We start from the raw sequence: 20,318 nt of genomic DNA, 5'->3' as shown, positions 1-20,318 counted from the left end.
GTTGAAGAAATCAGGACGAGGCCTCTCCCTTCCCCTGGGCCTGCCCTCGCCTTGCCTTGCCTTGGCTTATATCAAAAGGTAGGGTCTTTTACCTCGCAGATCAATGCAGATACGGACGCCTTACCCATGTCTCATTTAACACCAAGGTACCCGATACAGAGTATCCTCGACGCTACCCTCCCGACACTACTGTGGCATGTATACCTACTACCTCGCCTCGACGCACGCCATGAGATGCCAGGCAACTTGGAAGATGAGATGGCTTACATGGCAGCCTCGCCTACCTACCTACCTTGCCACAAGCACATGCACATGCAAGCAAGGCGAGTAAAGTAGCATTCAGATGCCCGTCGACCTTTTCAGAAAAGACTTCGTCGGTGCAGCTTTTCTGTCCAGAGGTAGTAGACGCTGGCCCTTGAATTCAGAGATGCACCTATTCCAGACCACCTTGTCTCGCTACCGGTCATTCCCACCTTGGCGCTGTGCCTCGAGGGCGACTTTGCCTGCCTCACCTTATGCCTTGCAGCTCCTCGCCTTCCTCCACTCATAGACGCATCCCGTCCACATCCTTGATTCTTCCATCATCTCATTCCAATGCACTGATTACATGTAGCTGTTTTGCCGTCCCATCAATAACACATACGCAGACAAATAAACCCCCTCCCCCCCTTCCCTCTTACTCTCTCTCTCCACACACCCACACCCACACCCACCCACTCACACACACATACACCTATCCTCGCATCCTTGCATGCAGAAGCCGGAGCCAATGCCGGCACACTTGTATGGCTGTCAGCGTCTGTCTTGCTCATGAAAGGCGCGTTGCAGTGTATGTATGTGTGGTGCGTTGCTCCCCTATGCTGCTTCCCTGACATCTGTCTTGCTTCTCGGTTTCTTGGCTTCGGCATGACGGCTCAAGCAAGCAAAGAAGTAGGCAAGCCATCCCAACACGCCCGCCCGTTGGTCTCTTCTCCTTATCCATCAAATCTTCACCTCATGGCTGCCCGCTTCCCCCCCACCCCTCTTTCTTTTTTTCTTGGCTGCAGGGCTCGTCATCCTCCGCTGCATTCAAAAGCATCTCAACAATCGCCTACCTTCTGATGACACCAGAAGGGGGGGGGGGACGTTTGATTGTGCACATATTTCGCACTTTCTCGTCACAAGTCAGAAGACTGAAAAAAGCTCATCTAGCCAACCATTTTTTTTTCTTTTCTTTCCTTTGAAGACTTTCCACCTTTCAAACCATTCAGCATCCGTCATCTTTGGCAGTGCCCTGTGCGACCCATCTGGAACCCCGGCACACCTGCACCACATATGACTTGCCGCTCATGAACATGGATCATAGATGTCACTACCCTGATCTCCTCACTCCACATCCCAACTGCCATGACTGCCCAGCCTAGTGTGGCTCGTCGCTAGTATGTATGCCTCAAGGGGGTCTCCACGCACTGGTGAGGGTAGGTCTTGTGTGTTGAGGATTAAAACGCCTGAAGCATCTTCCACTGAGGACCTGGATTGGCCGCAGAAGCGACAAACATGTACGTGTAGATAGCGCCCATCGTGTCCCCATGACCACAACCTGCGTCATGCCGCACGTACTTGCAGAGGCCCAGGCTCGGTCCCAGACTCCGACGCAAGAACCGACCGATATCTAGCACAGTGGACACACTCAGAGCCGCGGGCGACAGCTGCCATACACATGGAACAACCCCCTTGCGCCATGAACGACATCCCCTGCTCCTCTTTCAATACCTGCTGGGCAGAAAAAATACGTACGGATCTGACGCTACATCTCACCTCAGATCATCAATCACCCACGTTGTACTACTCTACTACCACCAGTGCAATACGTGCGTCGCAGCCCGGATGCCGGATCTAACATACGCGATGCTCCGGCGGGGCACTAGGGGAAATGCCGTGCGGCATGATTTGTTCATGCGCGCACGCCAGATTGTCAACTCATGTCGTATCATGTCTCAGAGACCGTTGTAGGCCGACGATGGTGGGAGCAGGGGGGCGAGAAAGAATAAAAAGAAAGATATTATTCCCGTCGCAACCCAACGACGCCCCCTTGAAGCAGCAAGCACGACGCGGCCGCCATTGCGAACCCCGGGCGCAGCCACAAACGTCAATCCAAATGTCGGCTCGGCAGACACAGAATCAGCTCCCGCAACTTAGGGGTCGCAGGATAGCAGCCGCGTCTCACCACCTTACCCCAATCAGCATACCCCCAATCCCGCGGAGTCGTCTCCGTCTCCATATTAACGTGCCAACCAGCGAGGGCCCCGGCCCGCAGGGCCAGCATTACCAAAGAAGAAGTTACACCGACTTCACATCATGCCGCCAGGGTTAAGGAACCTCTCGGGGGCAAGTTGAATTCTGTGCTTCGGATCGCACGGTAGTTGGGGAATGGTACGCCCCCAACGGGACACTTGGCTGGCTGCCCCTTCTTCTTCGTCGTCTCCCTTGGGCGTATTCCAGCCCCGGGCGATGGAATGCAATAATGAGTGCGGTGCAAAGGGCTTGCTTCCTTGGCTGAGTCTCTTGCTCCGGTCTGGACCCTTATTGCTTGCCGCTGTGGCTTACCCGGGATGCTAGGTGATATGACTTTTGCCTCATTGGCTGTCAGAGCAAGAATCCCGCCCGTCCATACAACCCGTCCATACAACAAGGGATGTTGGGGAGCGCGAGGCTTGCTCTTTGGGGATGGAAAACAAAAACCCCGATCCTGGGCCAGGCTCAGATCCGCAGGGGCCCATGAGTCGGCGAGGCCCGATAAGGCATCCTCAGCCAGCTGGCGGGAAGATATGGCATTTGCGTCTCTAGCCGTAACCGATATGCCTCCCGGCCCACGCACCTATCGGGCCGGGTCAGTGGACGGACGCTATCTACCAAGTGACCGGGAGAGTCTACAAATATGCCTCGCACCCATCGCCTCCTTAGCCTACATGGTTTGAGAGATGAGCGAGCCGGCATTGATGAAGTAGAGCAAACCCCCTCGCAGAGCCAATGATTGCAGAACCAAACGCGGGCAATCTCCAAAGGACGGAATCCGACAACCGTCTTTCGGGCAGCCAGCCAGCCAATAGGCCATTTTGGGAGCGGGGCGGGCGAGATACGGTATCGGTTGCCTTCCCAAGGTCTTGCGCCGCCTCTGCATCGGACTCTGGGGCTGCTGACATACAGATTGCAGATATTTTGTAAATTAATGTGGGCGAAGGCACGTCTAGACCATCGCCGGGTGTTCCGCCACATGGGGCATGCCTGGAATTCCGTTCAGCTCCTCTCAGGACATCCTAGTATGAGACATCGTCAACGGCTTGTCTCCGCCTCAAGAAGACGGGCCAGAGAACTCCTAGACCATGGCTCCAAATTCCTTCCGTCGGCCTTGCTATTCTTTTCCTGCTAGATAGTCTGTTTCTTGAGGCCGTCCTACGGAGGGGTTGCTTCACCGAGGCACCTCCATTCTTAGTAAATTTCCGACGATAGGGCGAGCGAAGTGTAGGTGACATATAGAATGTTGGGATATCGTAGCTGGCAAGGATTACAAGCGTGGATCTACACAACAGACACCAGTCTACCAGTACCTCCCTTCCTCCCTTCGCCTTCCCTTGACTTACGTTGACCCTGTGGTGGTGCCTGGCGGTGCCGGAGCTCACAGTCCGCTGGCCTATGGTAGTCTCGGCGTGGCTGTCCAACAACCCGAAGCCTTTGGCGCGGTTACTGTGGCCCAAATACGCGCTCCCACTGACCTGCTTCCAAGCCTGTATTGGACTGGATAGGTAGGTAGGTACGCACGTACGCACGTACGTCGGTACCTTGTTTTACCTTGTTTGTACATCACCTGCCTTCTAAAGACCTATGTCTCATTCTTCGACCTATCCCGGGCTTTCTTTTTCTTCGTCTGCATCGGGTCAGACACTGTGTTTTTCGGGTAGGTAGAGGTACGTCGAGTTACGACCGGCCCGATCAATTGGCAACGGAGGGCACAGTCTGCATATATCATGGCCTCTGCGAGTGAGCTTCACCTTGAGGCACTAACGGCCATATAAACTCGTAGCAGTTGCAGTGATATATTTAGGTTACGGTTGGCAAAGGGAAAGAGACCTGCCAAGGCTGGAGGTCCTTGTCGGACAGAGCCAACTGGCACAAAGAATTACTTTCCTCCAGAGAAAACATCGGGGGGGAGCCCTCAACCCCCTTTAAGCACGCCTCTTGAGTCCCATACCTGATGACTCAGCCGGTCACTTAATTCCTCATCGACACACCGTCATCCTTATCCGAGTATTATCATATTCCCCGGCAACTGTTCCGGGCCCCAAGCGCTGCTCTTTACTCGACCAACAAATATACGCTCATATTCCACCCAACGGACAACATCGAAGCTTGCGGGGGTAGTATCAAACTTGGATCCAGTACCGGAATCCTTGGTGCTGCACCGGGTACCCCATTCCTGTTGCGCGTGGTCGCATGGACTGACGGCCGCCATCTCTTCGTGCTCTTCGCAGGGAAGACTACCTTGCCTCTCGGACCCGGCAAACAGCCAACATTTGCTTTTGGGTTGTGTTCTCCATTGCTTGTCTCACTCTTTGCTCATAACTCTTTTTTGTTGTTGTTGCACAACTTCTTCCTCTCTCCCATTTCCCGTCTCGACTTTTGGGGTTTCCCGCTGGTGGTAGTTATTAAACCTCGACGGCTGGCGATGCATTTACGAGCGTGTTGAGAGTTCACCCCCCCCTCATCCCACCCCTCTCCTGCTTGAGGAGATATTTTGTAGCTATCCTTTTTTGAGAAAGTAGCTCATTCAATCGTCCGTTCAGCTTCTTCCAAAGCTCGCTATACAGTCCAAGAAAAGTGATCTTGACTTCACCCCTCGCAACAAACTCGAGCCATGCCAAATAGTCCTGTGAAACTTAGGCCGCTGTTACCGCTCACCGCCAGTGGCCCGCCAGCGGTCTCTCAACCCGTGGCGATACCGAAGAGGAAGAGACCGCAAGTATCAGCCGCGTGTAACGGTATGCTGTTCCCTAACTAAGAGCTTCTCCTAACCGGACTTCTGACGCAAGATTTTAGGTTGTCGGAAGCGAAAAGTCAAGGTCAGACCTATCTTTCCCCACGACTCCGTTGCCGATGACAGTGTTGCTGGGTGAATGACAGAACGAACCAGGCTGAACCTCGAATAGTGTGACGGTGTTCGGCCGCACTGCTACGCCTGCACGACAGCAAAGACAGCATGCGTTTACCCCGTCCCCGAGGGCCTCTCACAGAGACAAGCCCAGAAGCAGAAGCTTAGCCACGTGTCGAGGGCGCACGAAAGCAGTCGGAAGGTCTTGGAGCTGCTCCGAGCGAGCCGGGACAGTGCCTCCACCGATATCTTGCAGCAGCTGCAACACTCCGAGCACCTTGATGAGGCTATACAGACGATAGCCGACGCGAGCCTTTTGCTTCCCAAAATCCACGATCAAAGAAGTAAGTAACACCCGAGATTCCAGTCTACTGAAGCTAGGGTAAAATAACACGCTCTAGATTCGCGCGCAGAAGGCGTAGAACACGAAGTTTTCTCCTCCCAACCGCAAGACCCTGATCGTGAGCCGACGACCCGGCCAGTTACTGGGAGGTTTGTTGTATCCAGACAGCCCATCCTCCTTGACCTTTACGCTGACTTGCTCTCACCTTAGTTCTGACAACTCTACGAGAGATATACCGACCGGCATATCCGACTCCAGCCGTGTTCTACCGGTCTCGCGCTGGACCACCGTCTTGAAAGACGACAAGTTGTTGACCCACCTTGTCGGTCTCTTCTGGACCTGGGACGAGAACTTATCTCATCTCATCGACCGGGAGCTTTTCGTTGCGGATCTAAGCTCCGCTGGGTCGCATCTCTCACAGGACCAGCCCCGAGGCTTTTGCTCGCCTCTGCTAGTCAACGCTATTCTCGCTGTGTCTGCTGTGCGTTTTGGAATCTCGCATATTCCCCTATTCTTCCTTCTGCGCTGACAATTGTGTTCTGCCTGCAGCTGCATACAACGAGGAAGCACCCCGGATCGTTTTCAGGAGATATCATCACTCTCGGCCACAGGTTTGCGAGCCACGCGTTTGACCTGCTCGAGTTGGAAAAAAACGTGAGCTCTTTGACGCTCCTGCAAGGCGCGGCGATTCTCTGGGTCTTCGCTAGCAACGAAGGTTCTCGGGCCCCCCGCGGGCAGTGCGCAAGCTTGAAAGACTTGATCAAGCGGACGTGGTCGGCGCTGGGCCTTGAAACGGACGGCTCCGGGATCTTCGGTTTCTCGGGGAAGGACACCGCGCACGATGTTAGGATTTGGCAGGCAGTTTCTCACATCACTTGGGGGTTCTACTGCTTCTTCGCGTGCGTTTCCCACTCCTCTATTGTTATCGTCACTATAGCTTGTTGAGATTTGCTCCGTGGCTAACCATCCGCCTCTCTTACAGGGAAATGTCTTTGCTGTTCTCCCCAGAGACGTTGGTTTCGAGGCCACTTATCATGAAGACATTCGAGAACCAGGATGCACAGCTCAGCTCCGGGTCACAGGCTTCAACTTCTTCCACAGGCGATGACGCTCTTGCCGCTCAAACATCCTATAAAATGCAGATATTCAGTGCCAAGTGTTCCCTCTGCGAGATCATCGACCAGTTTCTGTCCAGGTATGCCAGGAACGGGCAGATTTCACTCTTGGATAGCGGGAACTGTACAGCGCTGTACAATAAACTCCTCTGCTGGAAGCTCTCGCTTCCAGACCACCTCATGACAAGCAACAGCGTCTTGCCATCCGTGCTACTGCTTCAGTAAGCCATGCCCTAGAAACGACGGGAATGGGGTTTCTTTCCCTGTTTGCGATTTCACCTTGCTGACGTTCTCCCGCACCCCTACCAGAGCCACGTACGACTTCGTCGCCCTGAAGCTCCTCTTCACGTATACGAGCTACGCAGGCACCAGCTTGTTTGACGGCCGCAACGCCGCATCCCTCCAGATCCTTCACGCGGGGTCCATGATGACGAACCTCTGGATCTACCGAGGCATCTACACGATCAAGCATGAGTACTGGGCAGCCGAGTACTGCTCCTTCGTCGCCCACGCCCTGCTTCCTCGACTCGAGGCGGATTCTTCGACGCCCGCGATGCAAGACATCATCAGTAAAGCCTGCTGCGTTCTCAACGAGATGACGCGCGCCGGCGTCTCGGACCGCTCGCGGGAGCTGCTCCTGGGCATTGAGGCGAGGGCGAGGGTGTTGAGAGTCCGCGTCCCGCCGTACGGGAGAAGGCTGGCAGCGGACGGCCCGCCTGAGAGTGCGCCCGTGTTTATGGTGCGTGGGGTGCAGGTCTTTGACGGCGCCGGGGGTGGGATGTTGGGCGCCGCGGGCGGGACGCACTCGGTCAGGTTCGCGAACACCATTTCCGATATTGAACCGATGCGGGCAGAAGGCTGGGGAGGGACACTGGGCGAGAACGCGTTTGCACACCGCCCGCCTCGGTGATGGTTGTTCGAATCTTTTGCAATGGAAAGACAGTCGGGGCAAGCATGCCATGGGGGTCCGGGAGAGGTTGGAGTTTGGGGTGGCCGGATTATTCGAGGACAGTAGCAAATGTGATTTCGGGTTCCTTTTTTTTTCTAGTATATCAAATGCGATTTGGGGTATAATCCGGAAATCTGCCTCAGCCACAGAAAGATCCCATTTGGTTTTCGCCGAAACGCCAGTCCAACCATCATGAAATGCGATCTTCCTCTAAACCCCCTCTCCCCCCTCCCCCCTTTTGGCTCAGTGTGCGACAATGTGCGGATCAACCTCCTCCCCCTGGATCCAGACCTTCTTGATATTCCGCAACACGCCAATATCCTCCAGCGGATTACCCTCGACGAGCACCAGGTCGGCCCGCAGGCCGCCCCGGACGATGCCCCGGTCGCTGAGCCGGAACGCCTTGGCCGCCACGCAGGTCGCCGAGCGCAGCACGTCGAGCCGCGACATGCCGGCGTCAACGAGCAGGCGCAGCTCCTCGTGCAGGCTCTCGCCAAACGGGATCTGGTTGCCGGGGATCAGGTTTGCCGTTGTGCCGGCGCAGATGGTGACGCCAGCGTCGTGGAGGGTGCGCACGCTCGCCGTCGCGTTCCCGTAGTTTTGGCCGGCCGTGGCGCCGGGGTCGCTATGCTGCTTCGACTCTGCGTCTGCGGAGCTGTTTCCGTCGCCGCCGCGGCTCTCGGAGGGAAACCCGGTCGGGTTGGACCTGGCGCTGCGGGACCCTTGGCCCTGGCCGCCGGTGCTGGTGGCGGTGGAGTCGGTAGAGGGGGCGGCCGGCGCGTGTCTCCGCATCATGCTGAGCGTCGGCACGAAAACCTTGCCCTGGGCGGCCATCTCGCGCGCCAGTTTGGGTTCGATGGGCGCGTCCAGGGGAGCATGGGCGAATATGTCGAAGCCGGCGCGCATGGCGTGTTCATAAGATGCCCTGCCGGCGGTGCGGGCGATGGTGAGCTTTCCGTGGGCATGGGCGGCGTCGACGATGTTCTTGAGGAGCTCGTCGGAGACCGGGTGGAGGCCGACGACCACCTTGATGAAGTCTGAGCGGTCCGGGCCGCTCACCTTCGACGAGACAAAGGCCACGGCATCCGCGCGCGTGCGGATGACATACTCATCCGGGTTGTCGTACAGGTGAGGTTGATGGCCCTGGGCGGGAGCCGCTTCGGTGCCGGAGGTAAGAAAGGTTGACAGCCCTGTTCTTCCGGCGGCGTAAACGCGCATAGCCTGACATTGCTGGGTGTTGCTGCTCATGTCGAGAACGGTGGTGATGCCGTAGCTCGCAAAGGTGCCGAGAGCGGCGTTGGCGCCCTTGATGTTGACGTAGACGTCAATGAGCCCGGGTAGCAGTGAACAGCCACGCCCGTCGACGACATGATCGGCTGTCTCAGCCTCAGAACTGTCGGCCGTGGGGTCCTGGATGTTGCCCGCAGACCGTGTGAAAACGACGTTGCCTGGATTCAGGATGACCTCGCTATCAAAGACGCGGACATCCTTGATGAAGATTTTGGTCATTACTCCCTTCTCCTTGACCAAGGCGTGCGTGTAGCGTGATACGCCGCTGCAGTTTTCAAGTATGGGCTTGCTTTAGCTTGGATGTAACTTCGTGGTGCAGTTACGGGATTGTCGTATTTGGCAGTAGTTGTAGTTAGAGGGATGGGCGATTCCGTAGCTAATTTGATCTACTGCTTGATATATCAAACTGGGAATGGCGATACGACAACTTGTGACGCGTGCGCATATGATTGTTTGGGTCCGCCACTCAACCACATCTAATCTAAAGCCACACGTACGAGGCTGTGACCAACACAATGGGTTATAGTTCCACAGTGACAAGGAGGTCAGGTCATATGGGAAGGGATGGAGATATGAAGCGGCAGATTTCAAGTTCCTTCCAGGCATCCCGTCCTCATATCGCCCAAGTGGTCATGGAAGCATGGAAGATAGAGAATGCAACCGAAACTGACAAACGGTTTCGGAGTGGGCTCCGTTTTAGCATGATCATGGCTAGAACTCGGTTTTTAAAGTTCTGTTCGTCTAAGCAGGTAATATTTTACGGTGCTCACACGAAACGGCGTTGTCGGTCATTCCCGACGTCAGAGCTTGGTCATGTTCAACCCCCAGTTCACATGGGAAAGTTGGCAAGTAGTTGCTGAACCAATGGGACACAAGGATTGTTCGGAACGCGCTCCTGGAAGTTCGACCAATCACATTGCATGTTCTTGAGAGTCGATGCCGCGGCTGCAATCGATGCTCGTCCGGCCTTTCAATTGGATGAGTGTCACCATCAGGGCCCTGTCGTCGACACGGATGACGAGACTATTCATGTGACATAGTGCGAGCCATCATGGATGAACACTGTCATTCAAGGTCTTTGAAGTCCTGGCATGTATCCATACTTGTACTTGATCCTGGGAAGTGATGTATCGTTGCGGAGCACCATTCTGCCGTGGCCGCCGCGCCCACTGAAATGCGGCCACGTTCCATGTGGTTCTTTCAATACCATGAGCTGAGCCAAGTAATCCGGCAGATGCTTGGTGAGGGGAGGGCTGAAACATTGGCTTGCAAGATGCTCGACATTTCTCTTGGCAGTATAGTTGATGCATTTCATTTCGCCTTTTGATGGCATTTCCCATGTAATGCCGGTCACTCTCGATTGGTTCTGGAGTCTCGCACTCTGAGATAATGATATTCAGCTTGTCAGACATCCCGGGCTAGTGTACATCTGCCGAGTTGGCACGGGCGTTGCGGTGGCGGGTGAGTTATATATTATAGGGTTAAAGTGCTACAATTCAAGCTGTCGGGCAACACAATATCCGTGACCTAACCAGACTGTTTGACAGCAATTCCACGCTGAATAATTGTAGTTCATTTATTACTCTTTGAGCGAGTCGACCTCTATATACCACTTGCTAGGCTGTAGCCTCAAAAAAGCAAGTTTGCGCTAGCAGTAGAAGCCAATGTCGCTGCTCGGGCTCTGTCCAAGCGCGCAATCAACGTAGCTTGAGGCCCAAAAAGTTAGCAACTGATGCTATCGCGGTAATATGCAACCCCGAAGGTTGGATACCATTCTCCTTCGTGGTTTCAAGTTCCAGAAGTAGCATGCTCAAAGCTGCTGGCCGTCTGATATGCGCCTTGGGCGCCTTGGACACCTGGTGAAGCCGCTGGTTCATAACAACCTCGCCGAAGCATATTTGATGCTTGCGCAGCTTCATATCCCTGAAGCAATTCAAGATGCTTGAAGCTCTCTAGAAGTGAACAAGGGGGCTCCGAAGCGTCGCTTTTTCGTTGTGCACTAGCGGAACGATGGTTTTGATGGTTCTTTTGGGTAGGCCAACAGCCCGATCAAACATCGTCATCTTCGACCTCCTCCACCATGACCTTCTTAGGCCCAGCAGTTTCGGTGTCTTCCAGGGATGTTTGAGCCTTCAAGTAGCCCTCTTGTTCAAGCCGATCTGCCTCCTCGGGCTCCAATAACCCGCCCTGGCCCTTGCCTTTGTCCATTTTGATTTTGACGGCAGTCGGCACGAATGCAGAAACTGCTTCTTTCTGCAAGTTTCGAACCAAGGGCTTGGCTTCGTACACGGTCTTAGGCTCTGGCACTGCAGGTTTGTCCTTCTCCTCTGACTGTCCGTTTTCGGCTTGCTCGGCTTGCCGTCGAGCCCGTCTCTTGGCATACCACTTATCCAGCATTTCCTTGGGAATCGGTGGCGGCGTGTCTCGTGGCATAGGGATGCGCCTGACTTCCTCGGAAACATCCTCGTCGCTGGTTAGTTCGTCGTTGTCTCGCCTTCTCTTTCCAAGGACTCCTCCCGACGAATCACCATCGCGGTTATAACTACGGCCGAATGATGGGGCTTTGTCTCCAAGGGCTTCGCGAGCCTTCTTCACTGCACGAAGCTCCTTTTCGAGTCCATCGAGGAGTTGTTCTTCGTGGCGTGAGAGCTTTCCGCCTCCTGTGGTGATGGCCTTGAGGTCGTCTATTTGCTTCTGAAGTCGCTCGGGGTTTCGGCGCACAAGTTTCTCGTTGCGACGAGTCTGAACCTCGGCCTTGCCTAAGAGAAGATTGGTAGGTTAGTGGCTAGGATCACACGATTGATTGCATGCCTGCTCGTACCTTTCTTGATTGCTTTAGCTTTGTCAGCCTTGCGCTGGGCTTGTACAGGATTGTAATTGCGTTCTTTCGGCATCTTGTTATATCGGGATCGCGTGGGCGGGATTGCACAATGGAATATTTGCCTGTCCAAGTTTATGAGGCGCCAGAGGAAAGAAGCTTTAGATGTCGAAAGCCAAGACCAGCTGCCCCCGGTAAGCCCAGTCGGCTTATCTTATCTCACCACGTGATGCTCCCCAATCAGCAGGGGGTCGATAGTTGCTCCTGCAACATTGTTGACTTTCTGCCCCGCACCGCCCAATAACACTGTCCCTTTGTTCCCTGTCCCCCTAAAACACGAGTGTCCACCCCAGCGATCGACTGTGCAGTGGCGAGCCTCTCCTAGGTCAGGTAGATCTTGGGCCGACTCCATCCATCGCCCTAGATTCCAACCCAAGCCAACCCCACGGCGGAGAAGATAACAACATAATAAGCCACGCTGGTTACCCTCTATCTCGAGCACGCAACTTTATATGTACCTTGCAGCGGTTTCGATCCTTCCTACTTCTCTTCGATAGCCCCTCCATACGGGTCGATCGTTTGGTCACTTCATTGCCCCTCCCCCCCCCTGCGCAACTAACCTCCAACTCACCTCTCTTGGTCTATCTGTTGGACATCATCATCACGACAATGTCAGGCTTCATAGCCAATCTGTTTCCTGGAGCATCCAGAGAAAACAACACCTCGCGACCTGAAACCCCCACGAGAAACAGTTTCGTCACCCCTTCTAGCACGCCCCAAGGTAGCCCCAGCAAGAGGACGATCCCTCCTGGAGCCCATGAATTGCCCGATGCATTCGACAACGGGCTCAAGCTGAGCACTCCAGTTCTCGAAAGACCCAGGCTCGATCGCCCGCTAAGCGTAATCACCACCCCGTTGTCAGCTGGGCGAAGCAACCTGAAGGGCGTTGATGAGTTTAGCCCAAGTGTGGATGAGAGCGTGTTGCACAAGGGAACTTCTTCCACTGGCAGCCCCTTGAAGAAGACCCATGGACAAGAAAACACCCCTCCGATCCCGCGTTTGGGGGGCAACGACTCACCTTACCAACAAAGCCACGCCGCCATATCTCGCCATGAGCTGTACCAAGCCAAAGAGAAGCCCATAACCCCCAGAAACAAGTTCAACACCCAAAGGGCACTCACACCCGAAGAGTTGGAGATCCTTCAGCGCCCCAATGTTCGAAGGCTGGTCAATGTTACGCAGCTCTGTATGTTGAACTCCAACAAACTTCCCTCCCTACCAAACTAACCAAGCCCAGACTTCCTCGACTACTACTTCGATCTCCTGACCTACGTCGGCTCCAGACAGAATCGCCTGGTCGCTTTCCAGTCAGAGGTTCCTCCTCCACCCGAAACCGATGAGGCGACATACAACCAGATATGGCAGAAGTACAAGGGCCGAGAGCGTGCCAACCTGAGAAAGAGACGTGTCAGACTTCGCCAGGGCGATTTCCAGATCCTGACGCAGGTTGGACAAGGAGGTTATGGTCAGGTATTTCTGGCACAAAAGAAGGACACCCGCGAGGTGTGCGCTCTGAAGGTCATGAGCAAGAAATTGCTTTTCAAGTTGGACGAAGTACGGCACGTGCTGACAGAGCGGGATATCCTCACCACTGCCAAGAGTGATTGGCTGGTCCGGCTGCTTTATTCGTTCCAGGATGACAAGAGTATTTATCTTGCCATGGAATACGTGCCCGGAGGAGACTTCCGCACTCTGCTGAACAACACGGGTGTACTGAGCAACCGCCATGCCCGATTCTATATTGCTGAGATGTTCTGCTCCGTCGACGCCCTCCATCAGTTGGGCTACATTCACAGAGATTTGAAGCCGGAGAACTTCCTTGTGGATTCCACTGGCCACGTCAAACTCACCGACTTTGGACTGGCTGCCGGTTTTCTTGCGCCAGCTAAGATCGAATCCATGCGGATCCGTCTCGAGAAGGCCTCCGAAACGTCAGTGCCGTTCGGGAAGCCCATGGACAAGCGGACCATTGCTGAGCGACGGGAGGGATACCAAACGATGCGCGCAAAGGATACAAACTACGCCAAGTCTATTGTCGGCTCGCCTGATTACATGGCTCCTGAGGTGCTTCGAGGAGACGAGTACGACTACACTGTGGATTACTGGAGTTTGGGCTGCATGCTCTTCGAGGCTTTGACCGGATTTCCACCTTTTGCTGGTTCAACTCCCGATGAGACTTGGCGGAACTTGAAGCACTGGAGAGAGGTGCTCAAGAGGCCCGTCTGGGAGGATCCCAATTACTTCCTCAGCAACCGTACATGGAGTTTCATTACGACGTAAGTGATTTCTGCAAAAGCATTGTATGCGGCCATTTCTAACGCTGAGAACTAGTTGCATCAACTCCCGGTCCAAGCGCTTCTCTAACATCAAGGAGATCTACTCTCACCACTACTTCGCTGAGGTTGACTGGGACACTCTACGCAGTACGAAGGCTCCGTTCGTGCCTGAGCTGGATTCAGAGACAGACGCCGGATACTTCGATGACTTCACCAACGAGGCTGATATGGCCAAGTACAAGGAGGTGCATGACAAGCAGCAGGCACTGGAGACCATGGCGGACCGTGATGACGAAATGGGCAAGAGTCTCTTTGTTGGCTTCACATTCCGGCACCGCAAAACCACCACAGACGACGCAAGCCCGCGAAAGCCGATACCGTTCAACAATAACGAGGAGGACGCTTTTGGCACAATGCTGTAGAGCCAGCCTGTGTGGCGAAGGACGCAATTCCAGTGGTATGCCCGAAGAAATTGCCGCTAGGCAGGGAATCAGCAGATTACGTTCATGATGATGATGAGATGGGCGTCACGGGAGGAGGAATGCGGCGGTGTTGGAGGGCGACGGACTACTTGTATGAGTTTGGGACTGGATTACCCTGCAGCAACGGCATGTTTGAGATGAGATTTCGGGCTTTTCTTTTTCTCGCGCTTGGAGTTTGCAGATGGATGGGATCGGGATGACAGACCTGCTGCATAGCATCAAGCAGGGTCTTTTTCTTTCGGTTGGGATGATTAATACTGTGGGGTGGAACGGCGTTGCAGATGGCCGACCAGCCGATACATGTGGACATTAGACGATTGACATGCTGAAAATTGACATTTCTCTCCCTCGAATCGGTGAGCTTTCCCCGGCTTACCAGCACAGCCAACTGTCCGCGTCATCTGTGGCTGGCTCGAGACGCAGTGAGAGTACCTACTTTAGTTCAAGCCGATAGAATCAGCCTCGTCGCTCGGCACGACGGCAGCCAGACGGCGATCTTCTGCCAATCTCACGGAGGCTCGTCTTGGTGGATGGAGGCTTGATCAGCCCGAGCGGAGCAGCATCATGAAATAAGCACATATTCTGAAACAATTTTGTCCAGTCTTCGGTTCAGCTCGGTGGTCACGTCCTTGGGCGCCTGGACAGGAGCCACTGACGCCGTTTCGTTTGCTTGCCGTTCGTCCCGATTTGAGGAGCTGTGCGTACCCCAGGAAAAGGTTAGGTGCGACAGCAGCAGCAGTGTCAATTCGGACGATCTACCGCGCATACCATACGTCAGGGCCCAATTTTTTTTCAGAGAGGCCGAACGTTGGGAGAAAAAGGCTAAAACATCTGAGTTAGGAACGGGCAACACAAAAGAAGAAAGCGAAGAAGGTTTTTTTACCCTTTCCCGCGCGAGTTACCCGGGGGACTGAGCCAACGCTTGACTCTGCTGAGGTTGGCGTTTAATTGGCTTGGACTATTGATGGATTGCCGACCGACACTAAAGGATCGCTATGGCCGGTGTTCCCCAAACCCCATCCCGGACTACCACCTCTCTCGTGACACCACCAACACCAACGCGACACGACCCCGTTAAGCAGGCAGAGTAATAACCCGACGGGTCACTAGGCTCGTCCGAATACTGCAGGCCATGCTTACTCTTACCACTTTGTTGGAGCAACATTGCTCTTCTGTTACACCGCCCGGAGTCTGCCATGCAGGGCCGCGCGGTGGCTTCGACCAAGGGATGCGCGCCAGGGCGACTCGGCCTGCAGGCTGTGGGATATGGGACGTGAGGGAGGGGAACCCAAGGGTTGTGTGAGAGACTTGAACCAGCCGAGTGGCACCCGGTAGGATCTGCGGGTGCTCAAAGAGCCCACGCGGGTGTCCGTGAGCGAGCTGTTCTCCCGCAGGGGCGACGTTGAGCGCCAAGACCTTGTCATTGCTTTTGTCGTACGTCTGCTCGGGACCGAAGCTGTCCCCATCAGGGCGGTGGTAAGGCTAGCGGAGTGCGTCGGGGAGGGGAGGGAGCTGCGTGCGAGGCACGAGGCGGTCATGTCGTTCCAAACAATATAAAGGGAACCCGTTCGAACTTCCGGACCGTCCATTGTTCGGATCCCGTTTTGAATCATCATCTCAAGACGCATATTCCTTTTCGTCGCAACCTTCAGACCACAGTTTCTTTGTTTCCTTACTTCAGATCAACTTTCACAAGCCGTTTGAGACGCACATTTCCTGCAAGGCAACTGCAGCCGCAAGACACACACACACACACACACACACACAAAAGCCATATCCATCACAACAAACAACAAAAATCAAAATGAGAGCCACCATTGTCGCTGCTGCCATGGCCCAGGGCGCTGTCGCCGTCGCCAACCCCAACGGTCCCGGTAACTGGGGTAACGGCAACACCGCCGGCTGGGGCGGATTCGGATACGGAGGTGGATGGGGCGGTTTCGGCCCCGGCGGCTTCGGCTACGGAGTCGCACAGTGCGCCGTACGTCTTCCTCCTCCCACTCTTGCACCTCCCGCTCGTCCCATCTCCCTCGCCCCAAAACCTTGCTGAGCAGTTGACTAACACGAACTTCACAGAGCTCCTGCTTTTCTTCCCACTTCGCGACCGCCACCCCCACCCCCCAGGCCTTCTGCACTGACGTCCCGGCGCTGAGCAGCTGCGTCCAGTCCGCCTGCACCACTGACACGGCCGCCCTTGCGTCCTACACCTCCGTCTCCTCCTCCGTCTGCAAGGCCTTCACCGACTGCAGCAGCACGAGCACCTTCACCTACACCGGTGGCTGGTGGGGCGCCGCCGCTACCAAGACCGACGCGGCCGTCACCGTCACCGGTTGCCCCGTCGACGGCTGGTGGGCCCCCGGCGGTGCGTGGGGCGGCATGGGCTCCGGCTGGGCCTACAAGACCGAGACCGTCACCGTCACCCGCACCCTCAACGGCGTCGTCACCACCGGCCCCGCCACCATCGCCCAGGCCGTCTCGGGCAGCAGCACGCTTCTCACGACCTTCACCGGCGCCTTCGCCGCCCAGGAGACCAGCACCTCCGGATCCGGCTCTCAGAACGCCGCTGCCGGCGTCGATGCGAACCGCGGCGTCAAGGTTGCCGGCGCCGCCCTTGGTGCCGTCGTCGCCGTCGTCGGTCTGATGTAATGAAGTACCGGGACTTCCGACACCCGACCTTGACCTGTATACCTTATCCACCCCCCACCTCCCTCTTGTGTGTTACAAGTTGGGGGGGCGGGACTTGCAAAAATGACGCGGAAAACAGTAAGGGGCAAGGCTTTATTTCTAATTTCACCTTCACCCCCCCGGATGATCGGGGAGCCTGGGGAAGGAATGGTCAATAAGGCTGGATACCTTTGTACACGTATTTGATGATGAGATGTCTCTTTATGATGGGAGACGACCACAGTCCTTACATACCCTATAGTATAGTATAATCACGGCCGGATTCGATGACTGAAACTAGATGTTTCTTAAATTGCGCGTGTCTCCCTCTCGCCGTGATGCATGTAAAGCGCCTTACCAGGATTCAATTCAGGCAGTAACACTCGCTGGGCACGAGCTCACAAGTTAGCAACTTTACCGCACTTCTCATGTGGAAAACTTGGAATAGAACTATTGGCTTTCTAGGTTGACAGACACTAACAAGGCCATTTGGGGTTGACAATACTGACGAGTATATGCTAAACCAGCTTCGAGAGCCCTATGCCTATTCAGTCAACTTGATGGCAGACATACGGGGATTATTCTATCAAGACGTTCGAACGACACTTGGCCATGGTTCAACAACTCGATGCATTCGCCTTCGTTCGCATCGTTTTCTGATGCATTGAGGGAGAATTCCCCTCTCAAACATTCCCAACTTTGAATATCCTCATCATAAAGGTCAGGTGCAGTTTGTACGACTTGCAGCAGCCTTCTTTCCCATGAAAAGCAAGCCGGCTCTCCTTCCGTCCTGGGTAGTAAGCCCATCTGCCACCGCGGTTGAGTCCTAGGCTGGAAGTTTTTGAGGCAAAAGCCAGCAGTGGCATATGTGTCATCGCTGCTATTTATTTGTGTAGAAGACTTCGTCTCTCGAATATTCCTTGGTGGAACCTCCACGCATGTTTCAGTGAGAGCATATACAGCGACAGGAGAGGCACGGTTTACCGGAGCAGCCAGTATTTCGGCCTTGTCTGCCCGCAATACGTTCACTGTATTTCTGCACCTTGGAGGCTCATTTTCGACGTCGAGAATGCCCGCAGCACTTGTCACCTGGGCAATTTCAAATTTAAACAGATTTGAGATCAGATTCATTGCTTTGGAGCTGCAGGTCCCGCTCGATGTGCCGTGCTGTATTTCCAGTCTTTCACAGAGGTGGGCAACGATCTCTCGTGTCGTCATGATGAGCTTAATCTTGGCCTACTTGGGATGCATAGCTACGTCTAGAGCCACCCAAAACCTCCGCTCTTCCCCTCAAGACCGACGCCCTCGTGGTATGCCAGGCACTTTGCAGATCCAGCCCGTGTGAAAGAGATGGCGACTTCAGTACAACATATTCGAGATGGCAGAGGACCAAGCCCGGCTAACCTTATCCCATCTCTAGCAGTCCGGCGTCTCCCACGTCCCTTGGATACTTAGTCTCCTATGAGATGACACCATTTGCGCATATCAAGATGGGGCTTCTGTGTAACCACCCACCCCTCCCCTTCCACATGGGCGTTGTATTCTACCCGCCCGAAATGACGAATCTCGGGGGAGACAATAAACATGTGCCTGCGAGGTTTCCTCCATTCTGAGCTTTGTCGTTTCTTCACCCGCCCTAACTCGCCATCTGAGGGCGGCCCCCGGGAGAAGTTTTCTGTTGCCAAGGCAAATGTATTGTGCCGCGCTGTCGGTATGCGAAGCCATCCCGGCCGCCCCTTCACCGGTTAGCAGGCTCGGCGGAACGAGAGGCCGAAATCTGCCACCGAGACTGTGTTCTCGGTCTTCTTTCCCCCAGTCGCGAAGTCATCATGAAGCCATCGTGAAGCCATCGTGGCAGCTTCTGAGACACACGGGGGTGGACGCACATGCAGTGATGGACCATGGAGTTTGATATCGTGTGTAACTTTTTGACGAATCTGTAATGGGGGTCCTATCAGGGACAGCGCGAACAGCCATATCCCAACAATTCTTGTTGCCTTATACACAAGCCATCTCCCCGCGCTTTGAAAAAAGGCCTGCCAACAATATGCCATGCCCGTTCCAACATAGCAACATGTCAGGGGCCTGCTTTTGGCGGTGTGACGCCCACGTGGACCACGTCATAGAATCAGAGTGACGACGTCGGGGTATATCTCGGTCGTGGGACGATGCATGCTCGGGAGGGGAGAGTTCGGCATATCAGCCCGCCGTAATCGATCGGTCGGTGACTATCCGCGCTGCTGAGACATTCGCTGAGAAACGAGTTCGCTAACAGAGTAATGGTCCGTGTTCGTGTCGTATCGATATAGGTGTATATAGCGTTGATGAGTTAGCAACAAGGGTCGACAATCCGGGCTTGGCCCCTACTTCCTCGCCGACGCCGACGGGGGACACCGCAACACCTTTGCTGTAGAATTAGTGTGCGGCAGGAGTGGTAAAGCAAAGTGAGGCAGCGGCATGCCATGCGTCGAGCTCAGGCTGGGGTCGTCCACTACGATGCGCCCGGAAGAGCGGCCGGGAGGCCCGAGACGGCGTTATGGCGATGAGTGGCATGCTGCACCGGCATCTCGGCGTCGTAGGGAGGAGGAACTGACGAGAGGCAATGCCCATATCATGTGGTCTCAATGGCCATCACCATAGACGGACCTGCCTCCCAGCACGCTAGACCGGCTCAGTTCATCAATCCCTTGGACCAAATATGTCCGTTCCGCAGCATGAGCAGTTCAGAGAACGGAGTTTGTCACACTGGCTGTTGGGATTTTTGGACCTCAGCACCTTGGACATCGGAGGGTTATACGACTTCCATCCGTATCGTGTAAGTGTGAACCCCCCCCCTCCCCCCCCCCCCCCCCCCCCCCTTTGGCATTGATGATCCCTTTCACGCTTATGCCGTGTTGTCATATCGAAGGATTCGCAGCTCAAGCCCGGTTCGTCAGGCATGGGTTGAGATCGGGGTCCATCGAATTGAAAGAATAGCATGGGTCTTTCGAGTATTCTCGAGTCGTGGTGTATCGCAGAGGGGAGGGGAGGAGGTATCGAGGTATCTCGAAAGGCATCGGATCAACACTCTGCAAGGGAGGCGGAAAGGTGTGAATGGGCGAAGCAGCGGCAGCACCTCACATCTATATCACACACGCGAAAAATCAAAATCACTACTCCCCCGGTAAGTCAATTCCGACGCGAGAAAACCTGGAGA

The 20,318-nt window shown here is 54.9% G+C and overlaps 5 protein-coding genes across 5 annotated transcripts; 3 read left to right on the top strand and 2 right to left on the bottom strand.

The window, feature by feature from the left end:
• Window positions 1-4,004: 4,004 nt before the first annotated feature.
• On the top strand, window positions 4,005-7,493 carry EsH8_III_001085 (uncharacterized protein; the record flags this gene model as incomplete). Its single annotated transcript, XM_083262810.1, has 8 exons — window positions 4,005-4,017; window positions 4,918-5,015; window positions 5,184-5,469; window positions 5,527-5,617; window positions 5,679-5,949; window positions 6,018-6,367; window positions 6,451-6,663; window positions 6,893-7,493. The coding sequence occupies 8 exons, from the start codon at window positions 4,005-4,007 to the stop codon at window positions 7,491-7,493; spliced, it is 1,923 nt and encodes a 640-aa protein (XP_083123297.1).
• Window positions 7,494-7,775: 282 nt separating this feature from the next.
• EsH8_III_001084 (amidohydrolase family protein) lies at window positions 7,776-9,531 on the bottom strand (the record flags this gene model as incomplete). The annotated part of the gene is made up of 2 exons (XM_083262809.1): window positions 7,776-9,087; window positions 9,494-9,531. 2 exons carry the CDS (start codon window positions 9,529-9,531, stop codon window positions 7,776-7,778), a joined length of 1,350 nt encoding a protein of 449 aa, XP_083123296.1.
• Window positions 9,532-10,871: 1,340 nt separating this feature from the next.
• Window positions 10,872-11,716, bottom strand: EsH8_III_001083 (WW domain binding protein 11-domain-containing protein; the record flags this gene model as incomplete). The annotated part of the gene is made up of 2 exons (XM_083262808.1): window positions 10,872-11,581; window positions 11,644-11,716. The coding sequence occupies 2 exons, from the start codon at window positions 11,714-11,716 to the stop codon at window positions 10,872-10,874; spliced, it is 783 nt and encodes a 260-aa protein (XP_083123295.1).
• Window positions 11,717-12,309: 593 nt separating this feature from the next.
• Window positions 12,310-14,398, top strand: EsH8_III_001082 (kinase-like domain-containing protein; the record flags this gene model as incomplete). Its single annotated transcript, XM_083262807.1, has 3 exons — window positions 12,310-12,886; window positions 12,938-13,976; window positions 14,032-14,398. 3 exons carry the CDS (start codon window positions 12,310-12,312, stop codon window positions 14,396-14,398), a joined length of 1,983 nt encoding a protein of 660 aa, XP_083123294.1.
• A 1,864-nt stretch (window positions 14,399-16,262) lies between these two features.
• EsH8_III_001081 (uncharacterized protein) lies at window positions 16,263-17,104 on the top strand (the record flags this gene model as incomplete). Its single annotated transcript, XM_083262806.1, has 2 exons — window positions 16,263-16,439; window positions 16,535-17,104. The coding sequence occupies 2 exons, from the start codon at window positions 16,263-16,265 to the stop codon at window positions 17,102-17,104; spliced, it is 747 nt and encodes a 248-aa protein (XP_083123293.1).
• Between the last annotated feature and the right edge of the window lie 3,214 nt (window positions 17,105-20,318).

The sequence above is a fragment of the Colletotrichum jinshuiense genome, chromosome 3, assembly GCF_051148585.1.
Source record: "Colletotrichum jinshuiense chromosome 3, complete sequence".
NCBI classification, from domain to species: Eukaryota; Fungi; Ascomycota; class Sordariomycetes; order Glomerellales; family Glomerellaceae; genus Colletotrichum; species Colletotrichum jinshuiense.
Note: the sequence above shows the minus strand (reverse complement) of the source record. Positions and strands in the feature narration are given on the sequence as shown.